Genomic DNA, 14,486 nt, shown 5'->3' on the forward strand with positions numbered 1-14,486 from the left:
CTCAAGTTGAGTCTGTGGAAAAACAGTAGTTCTAACATTGATCAGCCTCCCAGGGATAAGAGATCTGAGGGTGTCTGGATGGGGTAATTCTGACTCCAGGGCAAACCTCAGCATTATGGGGACTCAGCACCACAAACAGCTAGGTGCCTGAAGCAAGGACAATGCCCTGAGGTACATTATCTGCCCCCATATCTCTCTAGACAAACTGTGATGATGACTGGCCGTGAGAAATTTCTTGTGCTCTGTGGTTGGCTTCTTTCTGATCCTCCCAGACTTGTGCTGGAAAGCCTGTCCTGTTTGACTGAACTGCTTCCAGTGCTGACACCTGGTGGTAGAATGGGTTATTGCATCTTGCTGGAATATCCTAAGCACTATTGGTTCCCACCTGCCTGGAATGAAATTAAATGGTGTTCCACCTAGAGACAGGCCTGTCATGGATGACCCAAGAGATCATGTAGGCCATGGAAACCTATGTTTTTCTAGGGAATTTCTATTTCCTTAGTCTCAATAATAATTAGCCAAGATTTATTTTTAATGTGCAGTGTCTCACATGCTCCCTAGGAGAAAGACAGTGGGTACCTTCATTCCCCTTCTTCCAACTTACGGTATCAACACCCCCCCCCCATCAAGTCATGGATCCCCTGGGCCTAATTTCTCCATCCCTTCCAAGTAGAACATTAAAAACAGAGCATAAATGTTTTATTTTCGAATAAGGCATAGATAGGCAAGAGACTGAAAAGCTGGCCTAATCAAGCCTGAGGAGACAAAGTAGGAAAGACAAAATATATAATAAGGAGTCAATGAGGCACCAAGACTCAAGTTGAGTCTGTGAGAAAACAGTAGTTCTCCAACGGGGGCGGGGGGAGAGTCGTATCTGTGGTGAGTATTTTGGACACAGCACTGTATCCTGGGCCTGTGTCTTCTCAGGTATTTGAGATGCTGCTATGTGGCTAGTGGTGTTCTTAACATTCCTAGCCCATCTGTGCTGGCAGAGACATTGGCCATCATTGAAGGCAGCATGGCAGGACTTCCTTGAAGAAAATATTCAATTTACTACAAATGTTTGGGTGGTGGGAAGTAAAAATGCAGTTGCAGACCCCCTGATGAGACTTACCAGAGGACTTGGGTTTTGCTGGAACTTTAAACTCCTCTGCCAAGAAGGAACACTGTTCTTTATACAGAAGGTCAGAGTCTGCCATAGCTTGTAAGGTGTTGTCAAAGTACCTGATTCTTAAATCCAGTTTCTTACTACTCCTTGTCTATCTGATCTCAGGGCAATGGGTTAACAGGTTGAGAAGCCTTTGTAGAGAAACCATCTCGGAATATTAAGTGAATGGGAGAGTAAGAGGGCTTGGGGGATAGGGAAGGAGTACTCTGATAATCCAGAAATTAGAAGAAATAAATATAGAAACAGGTAAAGAGACTGGGAGAAAAAGAGAGAGCAAGAGAGAAGTCTCAAAAGATGATTTAAACATTAAAGTAATGATCTTTAATCATTGGGTAGGATATGTATCTATTTACTCATAAATACATTAACTTTTGTAAACATTACTATGTTCCATACACTGTGTAAGAAAACTGAGTACAAAATAAGACATATCCCCTTTACTTAATGATGCTACTCCATTCTCCTAATGTTAGTATATTTTCTCTGCTGTGTAAGATTACCATGACCAGGTTAGAAATGCTATAATATTAGGGGTTTTCCCAGATCTGACTGTATGCATTGACCCTTCCCTCTAGACCACAGTCCGGTGCCTTCATCTTCCAGCACCTACCACGCCATCATTGGTGGGATTGTGGCTTTCATTGTCTTTCTGCTGCTCATCCTGCTCATCTTCCTCGGCCACTACCTGATTCGGCACAAAGGTCAGATATGTGAAGGAAGTATCAGGAGAACTTGGGTGTGGGTAGGGAGATGGGTCAGGAGCAGATAGGTAGGAGCTGGCTGCAGGAATGACCTTTGGAGACCCAGTCAGCCACTATGAGTGTTTGAGAAAGAAGAATGCAGGCAATCCTGTAATGATGGAGCACCACCAGTCCCTCCTGAAAGCCTCACCACTTGTTGATCATCCAGTAAAATCAAACCTTCCCACTCAGTAAGCTGCTGCTCCCATGCTGCTCTGCCACAAGGATATTCTGCTATAAGCAGAGAACTGAGAAACTCTGCATCTTCCTCCCATTTCTTTATATATGTTCTTCCTTTATGTTTTGCTTCATTTCCCTTGGCCTTTAATCTCCTTGCCCTTAGTCTCCACAATATCTCCTTTCTTTTCTCTTTTCTCCTATATGCACGACATCTCTGTACCATCTCTTTACATGCCTTCTTCTCATATACCCCCTTTTGCTATGACTTCCAGCTGCGGCCAGACTGTACCTACTGATCAAGTGCTAGTCAGCTCATAGCTACATTGCACATGGAGATGACATGGCAGTTTCTCTAGCACCACCTTACACATGCACACATGCACATGTACACAGATACACACATGCACACCTACATACACATGCACATATATGCACACAGGCACACAGATGCACATACAGGCATATACACACATATACACACACTGTTATTTTTTGCCTATATCATTGATTAGATTCACTAATTAAAGGCAGGATTCATTCATTCATAGGGGTATATATGGTCAGGTGAGGGATGTTGCAGCAAAATGCAAGTTAGATCAGGTGAGGAGGAAGAAAGCTCTAAATGGGAGAAAAATTCAGGAGCAAGGTATGAATGGGTGGGTGGGAAAGTGGGCAAGGGGAGATTGAAAGGTTTGGAAACTGCTCCTGAGAAGAGGAGCCTCTGTTCCTCTCTAGGAACCTACCTGACACATGAGGCTAAAGGCTCTGACGATGCCCCAGATGCGGACACAGCCATCATCAACGCAGAAGGCGGGCAGTCAGGCGGGGACGACAAGAAGGAATATTTCATCTAGGGTGCTCACCCACTTCCTGCACCCCTCCAGGGACCCCATGGGGACTACTGGGGCCATAACCAACTTGGACTTGTACAGAGCAACCCCAGGGCCACACCTCCTGCTTGCTCCCCAGTTCCCCCCCAACCCCTTGTACAGAATGTCTGCTTTGGGTGCGGTTTTGTACTAGGTTTGGAATGGGGAGGGATGAGGGTGGGCAGGGAAGAAGGGTTGCCCTCAGCCCTTTCTGTGGCTTCTTTGAGTTTGGGTTATTATTATTTTTGTATCCCAAATCAAATTTGTCTTCAGGCTGGAGGTACAGGGGCTCTGGGTTGAAGAGAGCAAAAAAACCCTGGAGCTTTAAGAGGAGAATGAGGGTGGAGGGGTAAGGATAGGAAGGAGCAGGGCTGATTTAGTAGGGACTCTCACCAAACTTCTATCCTGTACAACAGAGCAGCTTCCTGGACTTCTCTGGGAATGGGGAAGTTGTGAGCAGGAGCTGGCCTTTCTTCTGCTGATAGTCACATACCTGGAGCTGTGGACAGAGACACAGGTGCCTCTCTGATGCCCTTGTTCCACTTCAGTGGGAAAGGGATAAATGGGGATCCCTGAGGAGATGTGACCTGAAGATGGCATGCAGCCACACAGAGATATAGGGGTTCCACATGGGGAGGATGTGGGTCCCTGCCAGAAGGGGTAGATTTAGAGAAAAAGGATGGCAGAGATGGTCCCATATACCCCTTATCCCCATGATATATAAAGCCAGGGCCTTTACACAGGACTGCCCTTGGGGGATAGCAGGGCAAGGCTGCACCTCCTTGCTCCAGCAGCTGTGGGAGAGGTGCTGCTCCAGGCCCAACTGCATCTGCTTCTCTGCCCAGGAGTCCCTCACTCCCACCCAACCCCTGGACTGTTGTTGCTTGGCAACCACTCCTCTTATGGCATTATTCACCAATTCCTCCTCCCACCCCTCCCACTTCCTAAGCAACAGGTGGCAAACACAAGGCCCTCAGGCATAATCCTGCCCTGTGCCTTGTTTTATCAAGCCTGACACCTTATTTATACCAGTGGCAGCACCAAGCTCTCGCTTAACTGTTGAGGAGTTGTTACATTTATACAGTCCCTAAAATTCCATTTGGCCCTTTGAAGGCAACCTCGAAGCTGATGTGTTCCCCAGTGAAAATGAGTTTGACTCCCCTGTCCTAAGCCACCCCTTAGTCCTTCTTCCCTTCTCCAGCAGCCAGGCAGATATAACCACAAAAATACAAAAACAGGCTTCACTACACTGAGCTCTTTCCTGCCTAAACAAAGAAAATAATGTGAACTCTGTGTGCATGCGTGTGTGCACATCTGTGTGTGAGAGGCAGTGAGGCAGGTCCTGGGCAGGTGGGCGAGCTGTGGGACATGTAAACATGGACCTTGGGAGCAGAGAATACCTAGCCAGCTTAGTACTACCCTGGGAGGTTGCTCTATCCTGGCATTTTCCATGCCACCCCCAGTGTCCATCTGTCATGGAGAAAACAGTCCCAGGATGTGTTTGTACTCAGTTGTCCATATAGTCTTGCTCTAAAATACAGAGCATTGAACCTCTGCTTCAATCTCCCTTCTTGGAGTTGTGGAGTCAGTGCCACAGCCTTCACTATGCACCCCTCAGGCCTCTCCCTGGCCCTGGCCCTGGAACAACTGCTGTCACTTTTTCCCTAAAGTCTGTACCCAGTGACCTGAGGGCTGGAGTGAAACTTCCTCTCTCCTTTCCACTTCCATCCCTCCTTTTGATTTTCTGTCTTCCTTCCTGGCCTGATCTGGTTGCCATGGAGATGAGTTGCTCACTTGCTCACTCACTGTGCAACCAGCTACCCTCTTTCACACCCAGGATGTCCCTTGGCACCACTGTCACTCTCCTCCAGCATGTCTTCCCTGTTATGACAATGCAGGGGCATGCAAAATGGGGGCAACTGCATTCAGCAGCTCTGTCCACCCCTTCAGTTCAGGTAATACTGTTGTGGATCTTCTGGTATCTGGCTAGGGCCCTGGGCACCACAGGCAGCACCCCCTTAAGCCAAGGCTCCCTCCTCTTAAAGCAGCAAGGCAGCCTAGGGCCCCAGACCTATTGGTTTCCCTGTCTCCTTGCACCCACTTCGGGGAAAGTGACTTTACGTCTTTGAGCTGAGTCTCTCTGTCCATATTACACAGAAGCCATATTTGTACTGGGGGCGGGGGGAAGAGGACCCTTGTGCTGTGTGTGTTTGTTTGTGGGTGGGGGGTGTGGGGAAGGGAGTAGGGAGGGGATCGTGTATCTTTATAACCTTTCTAACTCTCCTATGCTAATCTCAGAGGGGCACCCTCAATATATCTGGATCACCGTGTCGCTGGGCTGCCTCCTTGCCGCTCTTGCTCCTGTGAGGATACGTTATAAGGGCTGCTTTGCTGGAATCCCCAACACCTGGTACTTTTGGGGGTGGTGTGTGCCTCACCAGGCCACTCTCCCAAGGGCATCTCTGTATGGAAACAATATAACTCTCCAAGGGAGAGAAGTGTGTTCACTCCCTTTGGCTTGGCCCTTCCTTTCCAGAGAGTGTTTGGGATGGGACATCTGGCTGCTCCCACTGCCTTCCATCAGGCAGGACTGGAGAAGGTGGAGATGAAGGTGAAGATGCCTCCAACATCATTCCAGGACAGTTTCAACAGACCCCCCAAATCATTTTCCAACCCCCTCATGTTGAACCTGAAACTGGAGCTAGCATCCTGGGAGAAAAGGGGATGGTCTTTTTAAGATCCACATTCTTTTGCAACATGGCTTTCCTATCCACATCTAGGCACCCCTTTATGGGAAGGAGCTGCTTAGCAGAATTGGAGTTAAAGTATCACATGCTTTCTTAGATCAATGAAACTGTTCCAAAGCAGCCCTCTCTATCTCACCTTTCTGACTTGAACACTCCATGACTCACCATTTGCAAATGTCCAGCCTCAGTCTCCCTAACAGGAAATAAAATGTTAGGGTGAAGGGGGGTGAATCAGTAGAGTCCATGGGAAAGCAACTGGGGAGAAAGGGGCTACCAAAGAATCATCATGTCGGCTTAGGGGGATTCACCTACAGGGTAGATATCCTTTCTGTCAGCCAATTAGAGAGAGGTAGAAGTTCTCCCCACAAAAGGGACTTTACACACTGCTGAGATGCTAGGTCAATGTAGCAGTTCCAAAGCTTTTGCATTCCCCACAGAAATATGAATAGAGATTACCCCAGAGTCAACAGGCCCATTTAAGAATATATTGTCCCATTGTCCCCCAGAGCCTGCTTTAACTTAGACCATGTGTTCTGCTTGCTATGAAAGATACCTTCACTGTACCCATAGATGATGAGGCAAATACCTAGTTGGTCCCTGAAGTAGCTTCATTATGCAGCCCTCCCTCCTCTTACACTGAAAAATTCAGACTCATACCCAGATGTATGCCTTAGATATTTGCACACAGTACACAGCATACAGCCACACACAGATAAATGAACCCCTTCTTACACCCAGACTAATATACATAGAACCCCCACCCACATTCTACTCAGCTTGTCAGCATCTAATGGATCCAGCCATAGTGCCACTAATACTCCTTCCTATAAACACTTGACTTTTGAACTATCTTTCATTGGCTCAAGTTCAAGGGAATAGACAGTGAGAGTCAACTGCCTTTCCCTCCAACTTCCCAGCATGCCCCTTATCTCTGTCTCACACTTCACCCTTGGCCCCAACTTCTTTCCTTGTGCTTAAAATACTTGCTGGGAAGCCCCTTGGCTTCTAGCTTCCCTTTCCACTCTTGGGAAAATACCTATTTTCTGGTCCCCACCTTTTTCCTTTCCCGAATGCAGGTCCCCACCAGTGGAATCTAACCTCAAAACAGGAAGCCTTAGGCCAATGCCCTATGTGGGACTGAAGGTTACGCAGGCAATGGGTGTGGGGTAAAGCCTTCCTGAATGTGCCCCTCCCCATGCCACCCATGGCCCCGCTCATAACTGATGGTCCTCACTAGTCCCTGGCACTTATCTTGGAACCACAGCAGGTGACAAAACCGTCCCAGTCCTTCTCTGCCTGCTCTGAGCCCAGCAGTGTCATGGGGAACTGTTTGCAACGGGTGAGTGTGGGGAGGGACCCACAACCCCCACCTCTGCACTTACTACCCCTCTGTCTTTATACCTCTTTCCTTTCATCCTCATCTCTTATCCCTTCCTTTTTTCCCTCTCTCCTTCTTACCACAGTCTCCTAGGTTCCCATTATTTTCCTCCTCATTTGCCTTTCAGCTAGTCCATCCAGGCCCCTGGTTACTCTCCCTCCAACCTTCCCCTGCTCTCCAGTCTTACCCACTGCCTTTCCATTGCTCTTCCATCACCCTGCTTCTCCACTGACTCCTGAGTCTCAACTGTGTTGTCTTTTACCATCATCCCCACTGCACCAAACTCCTATAGCCCCCTTGTTCTCCAGCCCCAGGGTCCCCTCTGTCCTCCATTTCCCTTTCCCTTTAGTTCCCCAGAGACTCTTCAGTAGAGTAACTGGATGCTCTGATTGTCCCCTCTGGGGATATCCTCCAGGTGGACTCCTCCTCCTTCACTGGTGACAACTCGAGTAACTTTAACTTTGAAGATGAGTTTTTCATTGATTGGAATAATTCCTACGGACCTGGTGACTATAACTACACTGGACTGGAAGCAGCTGCCCCCTGCCGCTCCTGTAAACTGCTGGATGAGTCCTCACTGCCTTTCTACATCCTCGCCAGTGTCCTGGGTATCCTAGCTAGTACAGCTGTCCTGTTTGCTTTTCTCAGACCTCTATTTTACTGGCAGCTGTGTCCTGGCTGGAAGATCCTTATACAGTTAGCTGTGGGCAGTACCCTCTTCAGCATCTCAGTGCCCATCCTGGCACCAGGGCTAAGTGGTGTCCATGACACCCACCTGTGCCACCTGGGCCATTTGGTCTGGTATGGTTCAGCTTTTGCCCAAGCTTTGCTGTTAGGCTGCCATGCCTGCCTGGGCCCCATATTGGGTACAAACCATGTCCCAGGCCTCACTCTGGGGCTCACTGTGGGACTTTGGGGAGTGGCAATTCTATTGGGGCTGCCAATCACTCTGACCAGTGACACTTCCAATGGACTCTGCACCCAGACATTCAGCCAGGACATTTTGCAGTTTATGCACGCTGCTGCTTGTTTTGCCATCTTTTTCCTGTTGCCACTGGGTTTATTGGGAACCAAGGGCCTGAAAAAGTTATTAGACAGGGAGCCATGCCCCTGGATTGATATTCTATGGGTCTGGTTCATTTTCTGGTGGCCTCATGGAGTACTTCGGGGATTGGACTCCCTAGTGAGGTCCAAGTTTTTGGTATTAGCATCATGTCCAGCCCAGCAGGCCCTGGACTTGCTGCTGGACCTGGCAGAAGTCCTGGCAATAATGCACTGTGTGGCTACACCTTTTCTCCTGGCTCTGTTCTGCCACCGGGCCACTCGTACTTCCATGCCCTCCTTGTCTGTCTCAACGAGACAGTCCTCCCATCTGGACACCCTTGAAGGAAAATCTTAGCTCTCTTCCACCTGCCAACCTGAATTAAAGTCTACATTGCTTTTATAAAGCTGGTGGTTTCTTATTTTATCTCAAGACACAGAGAAGGGGAAGGAAAATGATGAAAGAGAGATTTCATGTCAGATTGTCTTGCTAGCATGTGTTTCTCTGGTTGGCTTGAGGAGAAAGTTAATGATGTAAAAACATCCTCTGGGCACACAGGTGTTCTCTGGAGGTGTGGAGTTGCTGCCATCTCTTCCACAGGGGAAGAGAAAGAAGACAAGAGTATGAGGGGAGCAACTAAACCTAAAAAACTGTAAGAGATAGCTTAGAAGGTAAGGAAAGAAGAGAAAGTGCTATAGAAAACAAATGAAAGAAAAATAGAAACTGGAGAAAGCAAAGCAGAGAAGTGAAGATGAGCTCCGAGCATGACATCTCCTCCCTGTCTTCACTGTTCTACCTTCCTGTGTGCCTTTTGTCTTTCTGACATCTATTGGCTCTTTTAAGAGATCATGGTGGTGGTGGGAAGGGTGGGGAGAAACCTTACTTAGTTCAGAGAATCTATCAAAATATCTAGAAGCCACTACCTAGGAGTCATCTCTCTGAACTTGATTCCTCATCATGACTTTAATCCAGGGGTGTCAAACTCACTTTCACTTAGGGAGGGCCACATCAGCCTTGCAGATGCCTTCAAAAGGCTGAATGTAATTTTAGGACTGTATAAATGTCACTGCTCCTTAACAGTTAAGTGAGAGCTCTGCACTGTCACCAGGTAGAAGCAAGGTGCCGGGCCAGATAACACAAGATGGAGGGGCGGGATTTGGACCGAGGGCCTTATGTTTGCTACCTGTGCATTAATGCCTGTGTGTGTACACATGTGCGCATGTACATCTGTATCACATGTGTGTCAAACCCACATCCATGATACCTGCATGAATGTAATGTGTGTTGACATGCCTTCTTTCCTCTCCATCAGTGTGTGAATTGCACATACTATGTGTGTGCTCTGACCTATCAGCACTCCCTCTACTTTATTCTGCTCTTCATCCTTGTTCTCAGAATATGGAATCAGGAATTATGACACACTCACTCCCTACCCTTGAGTTTTCTTTACCCCCCATTTCTGTGCCTAGTCTTTTCTGCATAGGTTGTGTAGAGGGAACTACAAATCAAGAAGTCATGCAACATGAGAAACTTAAAGGGGAAGGGGTCTGACCTGATTCATTTCTGCTTAGAATCCCCAAAATGTCCCTTTCAAATCCCAGCTCTTGGAATAAGCCTTTCTTTTCCATACAAATCTTTGCATTTATCTTCCACACTGTACCCCTATACTCTGGACACCTCTTCCTTAAATGTCCCCTGATTTTTTTGGCTGTTAATCTTGATCCTGGAGGCTTTTTCTCAACCCTTATATAGCCACATTGAGGTGAGGATGGGAAGAACAATGAAAAGGTCTCTCTAGATTAGGGGAACAACTTCTACTGCTACCAACAAGTCCACACTACCCAAGATCACACACACAAATGCACAAACAGACAAAATGTGTTTATTTGAGTTTCTCCAACAAATAAAAATGGGGGAAACTTGAGAGGATATTCTTACATCTGAATACAAATGTGGTCATTCCATTTTTCAAAGATGAGCTACATCTGGCTCCTGCCCTACACCAATTCTGCTTAACTTTTTAGGCTTGGAGATATCTAGCAGAGTGCAAGAGAGAAACAGAGATGAGCTAGAGTATCCTAGGCAGGTTGTGCAAAAGGGCTGGGAAATTTTCCTGGGCGGGGGCAGTAACAAACCCTCTAACCCTCCCCACCCCAACCTCCTGTCTCTTTGTAACTACTAGGTTAGCTTCTTACTGTGCAACCTAAATTGAAATATGGGATTTAGGGACTGATTAAGATATGGGAGACATTCTAAAAGAGGAAGGGAAAGAAAATTAGGAAGAAAAATAATACACAAACCTAAATTATGTTAAGGTCTTCAGCCACAGTTCATGAATGAGTTCCAGTGTTTTCGTTTTCTCTCACTCTCTTTTCAGTCTTCTCTCATAATTCCCCCTCCAGCCTCTCAGTCCTAACAGACATTGCTCAACTTACGTGCAAGGTACTGAATTATTGGAGTAGGTTGACTTAGTTAAGGGGAAGGCAAGAGTGTCTTCAACTTGCTGAATCTTTCATTGTTAACCTGAAGCAAGTGAAACTTAATTTAAGATTATTAGGGTTGTTTTATCTACCCCCATCCCCAGCTTGTGCCTCCAGGTAAAAGTACCTCCTTTTTCAGACCAGTTAAAGAGAACCCCAGATAATTCAACTGATATTACATCTCTCACAAAGGAAAGGCAGAAGTAAAAATCTGAAGTCAAAAAGAGGTCAGAGGTGGTTGGAAATACCTTCTTACAGTTATCTCTTTCCCATTCCACCCTGCCAACTTTGTCCTAGTATCTCCGGGGCCTGCTTCTACCTGTTATTATCTAGGCTGTATTTGGATAGCTCTTCAGAAAGTCTAACCCTAACCACAGTTACTACTTTAAGGCTTTCCTCAGAGTTCTGTTATCCTATTCCATTTAACCCACTGTACGCCACCAACCATTATTCTGAACATTATTCTGAATCTGGCTTCTTTTCTGCAGCCTTTCAGGAATACAGATCCTGTTTTCTTAGAACCCTTAAGAATTTAATTCCAGGATTGGCAGGGACTTTTGCTATGTATGAGTTATTGGACCTCCAAACTAAAGAAAAAAAAATCCATTCAGGAAGATGAGAACCAAGGAACAGGCTCTTGGGAGCACACACGCTCTGGGGAGGTTCAGTCTGCAAAGCTTCTTTAAGGAAAAAGATTTATTTCTTAAGGGAAGGTTGAAGATCACATTGATGCCCATAGTTCATTTATTCCAAGCTCAGGCCCCTCCCAGAAGATTTAGGAAACAAGTAGCTGGTCTTTACACCCTTTTATCTATACCTATTTCCCTTTACCCTGTCCAGACCCATTATCAGCTTTCAGAAGCCAACCCCAGAGGAATTCTAATTGAGAACTTCACTGGGATTTTAAATCCAACCCATTGCAAATTCCAATTGCCAGGGATTTGCAAGAAAACCATCATATGCTATCTAATTATTCTGACATCAGCAGCCCTCCATCTGGGCACAAGGAGAATTGCAGTTTTAATTAGCAACAATGGACCTTGCAGACCAATGTAACTATTTAGGTTAATTAACAAGTCCAAATCCTTCTAAACCATCTCTACATATCTTCTAGGTGGTTCAGACAGGAAAGGTGTGAGAAAATTTAAAAATCAGTTCAGCAAAATGCCCATTAGCTTTTATTTTTCTTGTAACTCCTTGGTGAAGGGAAGAGGAAATTTCCAAGAAAGAGAAGCATTTGCAAAATGGGTTTGGGGGATTTTGGAGGCATAGCTTGAGGGAGATTTGAGATAGCTTTATGTCACACTTAGATTTAGGAAAACTCTTGTATATATTTGTATAAATGAGAGGAAAAAGTCCTTGTTATTCTCAAATACCTCTAATGCATTGTGTAGTTGTTTGTGAACTTGGTTTCTAAAACATGAGAACCCCAAGTTTCCCCTCACTGCTCACTACTCACCTTTCTGTGCATGTTTCTACCACATTTTGGGGACACTTAAAGCTGTCTACTTCCTTAGATTTCACAGATAATATCCCAAGTTCCATTTGCCCTCTTCATGGATGATTGTTTGTACTTTTTTCCTAAGTAGTTCTCTGAATTCTGGAAGAACACGCTGTGTATTCTGAAGGATCTGTTCCTTTTCTTCTTCTTCTACATCAGGTATATTAACTTTTGGGGGAGGAGTCTTTTGGAAAATCTGATGAAATCTATGAAGTTTCTCTTCAGGAAAACATAGCGTTATGCACAAATTTGACATTTGGTCCTTAGAGTTAAATTCAAATGCTTTCTCACTGCCTAGCAGGACTTCTATGACTAGGCTATGTTTTTGTCTCCCCTTTGCTCGTTAAGCTTGAGAGGCTCAATGGCCTGAAGAAATGTCTATTCTTTTTTTAAACTTTTTAACTTTTATTATTGTTGTTCAAGTACAGTTGTCTCCATTTCCCCTCCACCATTACCCCCACCCCAGCCATCCCCACCCCCCATCCTTGATCCCATCCCTCTTTGGTTTTGTCCATGTGTCCTTTATAGATGTTCCTGAAAACCCTTCCCTCTTCCCCTCCCACCATTATCCCATCCCACCTCCCCTCTGGTTACTGTCAGTTTGTTCTTAATTTCACTGTCTCTGGCTATATTTTGTTTGCTTGTTTGTTTTGTTGATTAGGTTCCACTTATAAGTGAGATCATATGGTATTTGTCTTCACCACCTGGCTTAAGAAATGTCTCTTCCTTTAGGGGTCAAATCCTGCTTCCATTCTTTGCACTAGACATTTCCTTTACACGAAACACTTATTTCTGTTTTATTTATCTTACTGCCATCCTTGGGGCCTTAAGGCAAATATTGCCTTCTCCAAGAGATGGGATGTAGCCCCAACTCACCCATGCTCTCAATGATTCTTCATCAATACACATGGAATGTTTTCAGTGTGACCTTCAACACACACTGAAATTGTTTTGTTTATTTGTTTGCTTATCAGTTTGTTGCTAACCTACCATCACATCATTCCACCACTGGAAAACAAACACCAGGTATGCAAGAACCTTTTTGGTAATGAACATATTCAGAGCTCAGTATACATGTGCTAAATATGTGAATTAATTTTGTATAAATAAAATGTGCCCAACTCTAGAGGGTTTACAGTCTCACAGGGGAAGAGGAACAAATAAGCAAGGAATTAGTACAGAATAAATGCCAGAAAACAGATCTCCTCTCCCTAAGCCCTCTGGGGAACTTCTCCATACCAGTCAATAATTTACGGGCAGAAAAGACTGAAGGATTATCCGTACACAATTTTTCGCTTGCACACCTGTTGCTGTGTCCACTTTCGGCCAGCTGGAGCTGGAAGACTTCACTACATTTCCTGACCCACACATTGGAGGACCTTTGGGACATTGTGAGTTTTGAACAGTAGGGGATGGCTGTGATTTTCACCTTAGCTTGAGGAAAAGTGAGTCCCAGGAGACCACCCTAGAGTTCAAGGAGACAGTCAATTTTGGAATCTGGCCACCTCTGCAGATTTTATTACACTCAGCTAGAGAGAGCCCACACCCTTCTAGGACTTCAGTCATTTTAGTCGCCAGGGTTGATATTTCTTTTTTTTTTTAATCAGTTAACCTTCTCTTCTTTATTTCCAAATTACAACCCCTGCTCCCTTATCAACCTTCCCCCACCCCCTGACAATTTATCGCTCTGTAGTTCTGGGTAACCCCTTAAGACATTTATGGGTATATAACTCATTTAATTTAAGGAATGTTTTGAGTGCCTACTAATTTCAAGACACTGGGAGGGGCTTTTTGCCTTGGTTCTCAGAATTCCTCAGCCCTCTCCTCAATAACTCTGAACATATTTGGATCCTAGTACTCATAGAAAATCCACCAGATTTTCAGTCACCTAGACTTCTCAGTCCAGGCCTCTATTACACAGCCAAAGACCCTTAGCAAATCACAAAGACCCTAGTCAGTGGGTGACCCTGAAGCATTGTAACATCCAAGAACGTTCTTATACATTCTTACAAGGTGTGTGGGTGGGTTCTGGAAACTAGTACAATGAGACATTACCCAGAGGAGAAGCAAGAGGCTGTGCTTAAAAACCCTGCCCTAAGAACAACTGAGCAAGTCCCAACCTCCCTTGGTTGGCTTCACTTCTCTTATTCCTCTAGTAAACCCCACTCCTTGGCTCACTCCATAGTCTGGCTTCTCATTTGTCCTGGGTAGGGTTGGCAGGCAGTTTCCCACAGTACAGTTTCCCACATGGTGATTTTCCATTCCTCCTAGCCCTGCCGAGGTCTGTCAAATAGTATGGGTGGTGACCCCAAAGTGAATCAGACCCAAACTGTATTGAGAGATCCAGTGTAGCCTGGGTGGTGCAGCTTAGTGGATTGAGC

At 45.6% G+C, this 14,486-nt stretch overlaps 2 protein-coding genes across 6 annotated transcripts in view; both read left to right on the top strand.

Moving 5' to 3' along the window:
• CADM3 (cell adhesion molecule 3) overlaps positions 1–14,486 on the top strand; it is a 43,076-nt gene that overhangs the window by 25,902 nt on the left and 2,688 nt on the right. For 2 of the 5 annotated variants that reach the window (XM_045841399.1, XM_045841400.1), the window contains one exon: positions 1,744–1,869. In XM_045841399.1, coding sequence (XP_045697355.1) covers positions 1,744–1,869 — 126 coding nt within the window. Of the gene's footprint in view, positions 1–1,743; positions 1,870–2,801; positions 5,143–14,486 lie in introns of those variants that run through there. The other 3 variants (XM_045841402.1, XM_045841401.1, XM_045841403.1) reach the window with 3 other exon arrangements.
• ACKR1 (atypical chemokine receptor 1 (Duffy blood group)) lies at positions 5,199–8,526 on the top strand. The gene is made up of 2 exons (XM_045841404.1): positions 5,199–7,043; positions 7,498–8,526. Exons 1-2 carry the CDS (start codon positions 7,023–7,025, stop codon positions 8,479–8,481), a joined length of 1,005 nt encoding a protein of 334 aa, XP_045697360.1. The 5' UTR covers positions 5,199–7,022; the 3' UTR covers positions 8,482–8,526.

This window comes from Phyllostomus hastatus, unplaced genomic scaffold, assembly GCF_019186645.2.
Source record: "Phyllostomus hastatus isolate PE091 unplaced genomic scaffold, TTU_PhHast_1.1 phas_contig_36, whole genome shotgun sequence".
Lineage (NCBI taxonomy): Eukaryota > Metazoa > Chordata > Mammalia > Chiroptera > Phyllostomidae > Phyllostomus > Phyllostomus hastatus.

What these genes read in the sequence shown, in the direction of transcription:
- ACKR1 (XM_045841404.1), top strand. Translation starts at nt 7,023, where the DNA reads ATGGGGAACTGTTTGCAACGG. An exon ending in TGGGGAACTGTTTGCAACGG is followed by an intron (nt 7,044 to 7,497) that starts GTGAGTGTGGGG and finishes GATATCCTCCAG; the next exon opens with GTGGACTCCTCCTCCTTCAC.